The 10,181-nt window shown below is 29.3% G+C and overlaps 1 protein-coding gene across 2 annotated transcripts in view; it reads left to right on the top strand.

Annotated features, from left to right (window-relative positions):
* The first annotated feature begins 297 nt into the window (after positions 1-297).
* The window catches only part of LOC142333134 (uncharacterized), a 31,184-nt gene continuing 21,300 nt past the window's right edge, over positions 298-10,181 (top strand). The window contains exons 1-4 of one of the 2 annotated variants that reach the window (XM_075380067.1): positions 316-400; positions 913-1,029; positions 1,857-3,490; positions 5,284-5,414. In XM_075380067.1, coding sequence (XP_075236182.1) covers positions 1,858-3,490; positions 5,284-5,414 — 1,764 coding nt within the window. In that variant the 5' untranslated portion in view covers positions 316-400; positions 913-1,029; position 1,857. Of the gene's footprint in view, positions 401-912; positions 1,030-1,856; positions 3,491-5,283; positions 5,415-10,181 lie in introns of both variants that reach the window. The other variant, XM_075380066.1, reaches the window with a different exon arrangement.

Below are 10,181 nucleotides of genomic sequence, written 5' to 3'. Positions count from 1 at the left end.
AAAGAATTTATTAATAGGATTAAATCCAATCACTAATAATAACACAAGCACGAAGGCATCTCCAAGAAATACTCTGATCACTAGTTTCTGAGCTTGTTTATGAAGACATCTGACAAAAAAAAAATAAATTTAAGAAATTATACCTGAAATGACTTAAGTTACCATTAATGTGTATTTTTAATTAAATTTTTGTTATCAATGACTTTCATTTGAATCAATTACTCAGAAGTTCCTGTGCACCTCAATTTGAGAACTTTTAAGTTAACAATATATTTCATTCATACAGTTCAGTTCTACGACGTATAGAGTTGAACCATGGTAAATAGGCTGTCTAAAGTTAGTATTTTGTAGCTATTTATAAAGAACATAACATTTTACAGTTTTGATTTATTCAATGAAGGTAATTATTATATATTCAGTTTATTTTAAGATATATTATTGATTAAAGGTTCTTTATTAATGGTGTTAATTCAACTTAAGAGGTTATGAAAAACGTTAGTAGAAACTGGCAATGTGTTTATGCTAAGCAAAATGTTCTCTGTGAAACATAAATATATGTTTACCGTGGGATTCATATGTAGTATTTAACGTTTAGTGAGTCTCTTCTTAATAAAATTACGTATTGGTAAATTGCGTACATTTTACTTCAAGGCTGTCATGCCTGTAGGTAAATTCGTTGGCTACTGAAATAAAACATTATTTGTCTATGTTTTTTTAATAATGTCAACATATTTTCTACTTCACACATCAGTGGCTATTTTTTGAATATATCTACAAACAGTTAATAATACTATTAACCACTTTATGAAAAAGAGGTGTTATAATGATGTACTTTTAGCCTTAAGATTTGAATATTTATCAGTGACATTACTCAGTTTTATCTGTTTAATAATATGTAGATTTAATTTCTAGATTAAGAAATGCAAATATTTGAGCTGGACTTCTCCACAGATTGAATATTTTCTTTGTAACAGTGATTTCACACTACAGTTGATATCTACTTGAACATACAGAAGCATTATTTTTAAGGTTAGAAAGAAGTAATACATATTTTTAATGTAATTTTTCACTCCTTGCAGACAGGAAAGGTTTAAATTTGATTGATTCACATTACATTATGAAAATCTTCAGGTATCTTGACAAAGATGACAGTGGATGAAAACAACACGTTCATATTCAGGATTCATGTGTTATGTATAGTTTGTATTCGTGAATGCACCATGAATTTTGATCATGACTGCTGATATTTGGAGGCTTAATTACTCAATGCTACTATTCATAGCATATCAGTTTAACAGTATGATTATACTCTTAATTTTACTTATATATTGTTATTTGTTAATTATAAATTATTCTCATTATTATATTCAGAATATTATGTTAATGTGAAATATTACATTATTTTAAAACATTAACATCATCAAGGAATGCCTATTATAAGATTTATCAAACTTAATGTATAAGCAGTGTTTTAGCTTATTGCCTAATACTTTTGTTTAAAAGCATTAATCAACTTAATTTAAATGAGCTCTACTATCATTCATATTTTTTTGATTCTGGGCTTATATATAACTGCACGTCTTACTCCTGTAGTAAGTATATCTGTAGTTAGTTTCATTTTTAAATTAACTGGTCAGCATTTATTATTATTTAGAATCAATAGATTGGTGACTTAGAGACAGTATCAAAAAACTGTTGGCTTAAAATATTACTGGCTTGTTTGGATTATGGATGTATCACATCCATAAGAGCAGGTGAGCAGGTGCCCTCCTAATACAAAAGACATACAGGTATGATAAGTCTACTTTACTTTTAAAAATTTGTTTATAATTTTGATAATATATTTTTTTTCCCAGAATGGCATCTACTGCAACTGTTAATTGTCCATTATGCTGCCAGTCAACATTTTCATCTGTACCATCATTATGTTTAAGTTTGATCAGTGTAACTACAAGATTATTGGAGTGCCCTGTTTGTCATGATACTGTGTTTGGTTTAGATAAATTTACGATTCATCTATTCAGCCATATATTAAATTTACAGCAGCAGCAACAAATACTATTAAATAATGAAAGTTTTAAAGGAAATAATGATAATAGTAATATGTCATCCTCATCATCTAATTTAAATGAAAATAATGACATTCAAGGACAGTTTAATGTAAATGTATCGACTGATAATCAATTACATTCATCAACTATGATTAATTTAGATACTTTAATTGATAAAAATAATCAAAATGTATTAGCGACATCATTAAAAAATAAAGTAGAACCAGTGAGTAATAAAAACGTTAATAGCTGTGATGAAATTTTACCAAATGAAAATTATAATGTATTAAAACTAAATAAAAACTGCTGTAATATTAATGATAAATTATTACCTGTATTATCTGATATTAATTGTGTTATTATAACTGATCAAAATATTGATAATAGGAGCAGTAATAATAATAATTGTGACATGATTAAAAAAAGTTTAGAACCATTTTTAAAATATAATGATAATAAAGCTAAATCATTACCTCAGGGATACAATATTCCAGATTCTTCAAGTAAAAGTGTAATTTCCAATACTGGTACCACAGATGATGGTGATGATATTGATAATTTTGATAAAAGAAAAATGTGTCATCTGAATGATAAATCACAAAAAAAATTGTCAGCGAATCATAATAAAATTTGTTGTTTTAATCCACCAAATAAATTATTGTTAAGGAATTCTAGTGATAAATGTTGTTCTTACAGCGAAAACAATAGTAGTTTGTCAGATAACTCTGGTATTACTAATTTTATAAAATTAAATGTAAATTCTGATAAATTGAACAAAAATGAAATTGTAAATAATAATAAAATAAATGCAACTGATTTACTTTATCGATCTGTTTTTTTACGTAATGGATTAAATAGCAATAATAGTGATAGTCTTGTAAAAGGAACTGTTTTTCATAATTCAAACAGTGATTCTATTGTAAATAATAATGATTTATGTAAAGATAGTTCAATTAAATTATCATCTAATAAATTTACTAAAGAAACGGCATCACAAGCAATACAGACTGTTGAAGAATCTTTTACAAAAATAAATAGTAGTAGTTTAAAATTAGACAGTAGAATAAAGTTTATAAGTGGTGATAATGGTAATAAAAATATGTTTCCTACTATTAATAAGAAAAAAGAGATTTGTAATTCATTACAGCAAAATAAAAATTTATCACCGTCAATGTCATTATTGAACGCAACATTAACTTTGAGTGATAATAACAGTAGTAATGGTAATGGCAATAGTAATGATAACGTGATGTGTGATGTGTGTTTGTTTTCATTTCCTGATCCAACAATTTTAAATATGCATAAACAGTTGGTTCATTCTGATGATGGCTTTCTTAATGATAAAAAAAAGTCATTTGCTTGTCATCTTTGTTCTAAATCGTTTAAAATGAGAGGAAGCTTAATGGTTCATAGACGTGTTGCACATCCTACAATTGCAGGTATTTATATTTGGTTATTATTTTTTAGTGGTTATTGCAGGCTTGAGTGCTAGTTAATTTGATTATTAGAAATTTAAAAAAATATCCTTGATAATTCGTAGTATTGTGAAAATTCAAGCCAGAAAACCTTGATGATATAAATTAAAATAATGGATAGCTTTATAAGCTATCATGTTTGATATCTACATGTTTATAAGTATCTTCTTTTACATGTTTATAAGTTAGCATGTTTGTGCTGAATGGAGATGTTAAATCACTAAGTAGAATGAATTTAATTAATTAATTTGGTAGAATGATTGCAGATTATACTCATATTTTTTTTTAAATTTCTGTATTGAAATTATTTAATAATGGTAGGAAAAATATATGTTTATAAGTGTTTTTATTAAAAATGCTTAACTTGGAAAATGAGTAGAAATATGCACTTAAAAATTTTTCTGCCTACCAGAATATGTGAATTCCAACCTGCACTTGCTGGAATGTATCATTACATCTTTTGCATTCACAGATACATGTTGGACATATTGTTCTGTCTTGTGAATGTTGTATTGTTTAATGGGTACCATTAGTGACTACAGCCTGTGTTTATGCCCTATTAATTGAATTGGCAAAATGTTGACTGTGATTCACTTTGTAATATGTAAAGTTGATTTTTGAAATTCTTATACAAATATACATACATATACCTTTCATAAAGCAGAGATAATGTTTGTACCAATTTGTATACACTAAACAAGTAATTGTTTTCAGTAATGTTTCACTTGTTCTGTCTTTACAGTGTAAAGAAAATACTGTTTATCTTTAAATCATTTAATCAAAGATTTTTTTATATACTTTTATACTATAGTTTATTACTTCCATCAAAATAATTATGAAAAAAATGTGCGTAGCAGCAATATGAACAAGTCAACCAGAGTAGTCTTTCATAGTAAGCAAATTCATCACTTGTTTTATATTGCCATTTATTGTTGTTATCAGTCTATTATGTAAAGCTGAAATGTGCCCAAGTTTATAAAACTATAAATATAACAGTAGTTGTTCTGTAGAAATTCTGTAGGTTTGCCTTATCACCAATTTCACGTATTAATTGATTAGAAGCATGATTCAACAACTCGGTTTAAAACAGAACTAAGAAACAGTGACAATGAAAAGAAATTCAAGAATATACAAGTTAGACTGACATAGTAACAATAAGTTATTTAATCAAAATTGTCAAACTACCTTTGAATATTGATGAATTACTTATTTATAATGTATTTAAATAGTTAACAGCTACTAATAAATAATTTTGTAGGAATAAATGAGTATTCAATAAATTGCTTTATATTCATGATTGAAGTCATGGTATAATGCATTGCTTTCAACAGAAGAAGATAACATTAATTTGTTGTTTTATACTTTTTTACTTGTTTTTGTGATACATATAAAGCTTCTGAGGTACAAATGACGCCTCAAAGTAGCTTAAATTAGACTAAAATATAGTTTATCATCGTACAGAGTGATATATTAACTGTAGACACTATAAAAAGAGATGAATATTAATAAGTTATTTAATGAGAAAATAAAATAATTCTGAAAAAGTTTGGTTTCTTTTTAGACAAATTCTACAGATGACAATGAATTTTATTTTCTGTTTTTTACATATAATTATTTTTGTTCATTACAGATTTTATAATTGTGAAGAAAGGGAAATATTCATTCATCTGTCCATCCTGATTGTATAAAATAAAACATAATTTTCTAATAGTACTGTAAATATTAATCTACATTTATTGATATATTTTTTTTTATAGTTTTAAAAAAGCTAGAAGCTGCAGCTGCAAGTAGTGCAACAAATATTGTTATTCCAGAAATACCAGATACATTATCACCTGGAGGAGATATGTTTTACCCATGTAACATGTGTGGAAAGAATTTTAAAAAGGTAATTTTTTGGTAATGTAGAACAAATCATGGATATTTTTTTTAATCTGTTTAACAGTGTATTATTAAGGAAAAATTTTACTGAAATTATCTTATAATAGATCTGTTCTATCTGCAAGATAAACAGAACACTTATTATGAACAAGTGTTCTCTTTATCTGGAAGCCAGTTAGATATAACAGTACCAAGATACCAGGGTAGTAAGATATCTGGTTATTTTATTACCTGGCAATTTTGTGTGTGCATATGTTCTGAGTTAGGAATTTTATTGACTTTAGTAGAAAGAACTATTAAAGATGGAGAATGATGTAAAGTTTGTACAAGAGCGTGATATTTTACATATCCTGAGGAAGTATAATTATGGCCATTAAATAATTTTACAGTTATACGATTGAGAGAGATAGTGTTATTTAAATGTAAGTGTCCAGAATACAATTACGAGATACACCCTGGATAGGCTCTAAATTGCCGTTCCAGAAAATTTTACTTTTCATCCATTGTTGTAATAAGAAACTTTTGTGAATAGGAGTTTGAAATTACCATAATACTATGGTTGGCTGTTTTAATTATAGGTATGAAGTGTGCTAACGATTTATTGAAAAATCAATGCAAATAGGTGGTCTCAGAAAAACTGTGAAAATTGATAAAAGCCTATTTTTGCAGTGGAAAAATGATATTGACCATTTATTATTGTAACAGTGGGCTCTTGGAGGTATGTATCATGGTATAAGGGAATGCTTTGCTGAGAACTGAACTGAGGCAGCGTTATTACTTTTCATCAAAGAATATATTATTCTGGTGATGACAGTTATATCTAATGATTGGAAAGCGTGCATCATCTTCAAAAATGCAGTTATACCCATCAAGTTATAGTATGTAAATTTAACTTTGTAGACTCCCAATGCTGACACACATACACTGAAAGTAGAGAGTACATGGCAGCTTGCAAAGCAACACACAAAGCCCAGTGTTGTATGATTGGTCCATGATTGATTCCAATTGTGCAAATTTATGTAGCATTAATGGCACAAAGGATTAGACTTGTTTGAAAATATTTTTGCAGATATTACGTCTTATAGGAACAGGAACAGAAAATATCCCAAATCACTTGTGTGATTTCTTTATTATTAATTTCTCTTAATGTTATTCCTCTACATTATTATACATTGTGTTACAAAAGTTTGAAGATATATATTATAATACATAACTATGTATCATTAATTGATAGAAACAGATGCATGTGCGTTTTTAAAATACATCTTTATGAAAGTTTGAATTTCTGCCTACCATCTTGAATTCAATTTAAATTTTTTAAGATGGACATGCAATAAAAGATTTTCATGAGAAATTTGGTAGAACTGCTTTTCAATAATTACTGTTTTTTTTTTTTTTTTTTTACATTTATTAATCATAATTTTAAAAATACAATTATTCTTAAAGATTTAAAACTAGGAAAAACATTCTGTATTTATTTTTTTACTATGTTTCATTTTCAGGTTGTGTTCAGTAATGTATTTGTAACACTTACTGTTGTAAAAGACTTCAAATATTATTTAAATTATTAATAATTGCACAGATTGTTTAAAAAGAGTTGATTAATTCCAAAGAGATAATTTATTGTATAACAAACGTGGCTAATGCCTTAAAAAAAAAAAAAAAAGGTATAACAATGACACATAAAACAGCACAAAAAAGTAGCTGTAAAGATGCTTGCAACCCACACTTATAACTAACTGACATCTATCATTTCAGATTATACTAAAACATAATTTATATTATTATTTGTTTTATGGATATAACATTATTATAAACATATGATATAATTAATATTTAATATTCAACATAAACCATAAAACACTTTATTCAATAACTTAGCAATGAAGTCCACAATTACAGATACTTTTCAACATATTATAAAATTAAATGATATCCTGGTATAGATATTAGACTGATAATAATCACAGTAAATCTTAGAAAGTAAAAATCATTAAAAAAATAAATTTTTTTAAATACTTAAAAAGTAAATGTTTGAACATGAGTCATAGATCTTTAGATTTTTGTAATTTATAATGAAATTTTGCAGGATTATTTAATCATGACATGTTAGTTAACATAATAAGTTGTGTGGACTGTTAAAAATGTTCTATAAGCACGAAAAATTCTAAATAACTTTTCAGATTATTTGATAGATCACAGAGAAGCATTAGACTGATCTGCCAGGTCTCCATATCTGGATCTCCACCGAGTTATTTCTTTTGAATGATTCTAAAACATAATATTTACGAAACCAAACCTAAAACCATTTATGACCTGAGAAGTTGTGTAATTTTTTATGTAACTACTCATGCAATACACTACATGATGGAAGTTATAAATTGATATTACTTGAAATTAGTGCACTGATAAAGCTACAGAAAATCAATATTTTGAACGTTATAAAAAAGTGAATTTTCATAATTTATCTTGTGTAATTTAGAGATAGAAACATTTATATGAAATCTTGAATTAATTTTATTCTTGATTTGCTTTAAATAAATATCAGTTGATCTACAGAATTGCAGTATGTCATTTCATTTTATAATGTTGAAAAATATCTATAATTGTGTTGATATTGGTAAGTTATTAAATAAAATGTTTGGTGATTTTAATAACATTTCAGTTGTTTTACAAAAGCAACCGAAATGCTATTACAAACATAATACAGTGCATTCAAAAAGTTAATATACACCTTCCGTGCACACTGTAAATGTGTAACTTACAGTAATTGTAAGAAGTGGTCCCCAAGAACTTTCAGATATTTACATACATTTCTTCTCAAAGATTCACAAGTTGTTCATGTGGAATGTTCTTGTTGAAATCACGAATAACAGTTTGAACTTCCTGGAGGCTGTGGAGATTTCCTTGATAACCATTCTTCTTCTTCTTCTTCTTTGATCCCTTAAGGAGCATATGGACGAGGGTGAGCTCGGAGCCACATATTTACGTTGTGGGTGCCACTGGAAATTGAGCATTGTGTCTAGTATTTCCCCAATGTTTCGGGATGGTAGCTGCAAGTTTTGTGGCAGCTACATTTAGTCTGGTGTTTTAGATCATCCTCAATTTGCTTGACCCATGTTTTCTTTGGTGCAGTTCATTGGATCTTTTATTGTACAAGTTATTGTCTCTATAGGAGATGGTATAGAAGTTGGTATTCATGCATGATTCGGCATACATGCTGAAACCATCGCAGTCTGCACTTATGTATTTTGAGTTCAATGGTAGGTTGTTCATTACATCTGAGCCTGATGGTGAGATTTCGCAGATGATCATACAGTGATTTACCTAATATTCGTTGTAGGCATCGCATTTAGAACACTTCTAATGTTTAGATCTTCTTTCAGTAGTGCCCATGTTTCTGATCCATATAGCAAGACTGGTAATGTGAATGCCTGGAACAGTCAGATCTTTGTCTTCAAGATTACATTTGGTTTCCTCCACAGGCACCAGTCCAATAGTTGGAAGGCAGCAGTTGCCTGGCCAATCCTGCCACGGACTTCTGCGAATGATGAAATCTTTTCTTGGATTAATGATACAAGGTATTTGAAATTGTCAGCCTACTCAGTTGTATTCCAGCCAGGTAAACAGCAGATGGTGAGCCATCAATCTTAGAACCTTGGTTTTTTCAGCATTAATTTTGAGACAATATGGCTATGCTGCACTCTTAATGTTGTACAGGGTGTCTGTCGCCTTGGCATCATCATCCGCAAATATAACACTATCATCACCAAGCATTAGGTCTGTCACATAGCTGTTTTCGCCGTATTGAATACCACGTCGGCCATTGAAGGCTTTCTGCATAATTGCATCAATAACAGTATTGAATAGCAAGGGTGAGATGACACAGCCTTGCCTTACACCGGTTTATATTGGAAGTTCATCAGACAGTTCTTTACGAATGCGTTTGCAGCTGCTTGAGCCATTGCACATTTCTGTGAGTACTTGGATGGGTTTGGCAGGCATAAGTTCAGACTTGAGTGCCGCCCATATTGCTTTCCAACAAACGCTGTCAAATGCTACCTTGAAATCTATGAATACAATGACTGTTCGCTTCCTGCAGCGTAGTCGCTTTTACAATATTTGTTGGAGAGTGAAAATCTGATCGCAGCAGCCTCTATTTGGGTGAAAGCCAGCATGTTCTTCTCTAGACGGTTGCTCCCGATGTTTCTGTAGTCTAGTTTGGATGATTCTCATGAAAACTTTTCCAGTTATCGATAGGCCATGGTAGCCATTATCTTATACCATGGTAGTTTTTGCTTTTGCGACTTTCACCCTTCTTTAGTATTGGTAAAACAATCTCTTGTTTCCATGGTGTAAGGATTTTCTCTGTATGGCATAGCTGTACTAGTTACTGTATGCGATTGACAAGGATGTTGCTACCTGCTTTTGGTACTTTAGTTGTTACTCCATCAATCCCAGGCGCTTTATTGTTTTTGAGTTGTTTTATCACTGTTTTCACTTCATCTACTGTTGGTATAGCATTAATGGCTTGGTCCTCCAACAGTTCCAAAATTGGCCAGTTTGCTAGTGGAACAGGTGGCAGCTCATGGCATCATAGGTCTTGGAAAAATTCTTCCCATGTGTGTAGTCATTTCATAGGAGATCGAACAAGGTTTCCATTGGGTTTCTGAATATTCTTAAATTTAAATTCATAGATTTTCCACTTCTGCATCTAGGGGTTGTGTAGAGGTTGTTTTTTTGTGCAGGTATGCACAAAAAACATATTAGGAAT

Source organism: Lycorma delicatula, chromosome 12, assembly GCF_047948215.1.
Source record: "Lycorma delicatula isolate Av1 chromosome 12, ASM4794821v1, whole genome shotgun sequence".
Lineage (NCBI taxonomy): Eukaryota > Metazoa > Arthropoda > Insecta > Hemiptera > Fulgoridae > Lycorma > Lycorma delicatula.
Note: the sequence above shows the minus strand (reverse complement) of the source record. Positions and strands in the feature narration are given on the sequence as shown.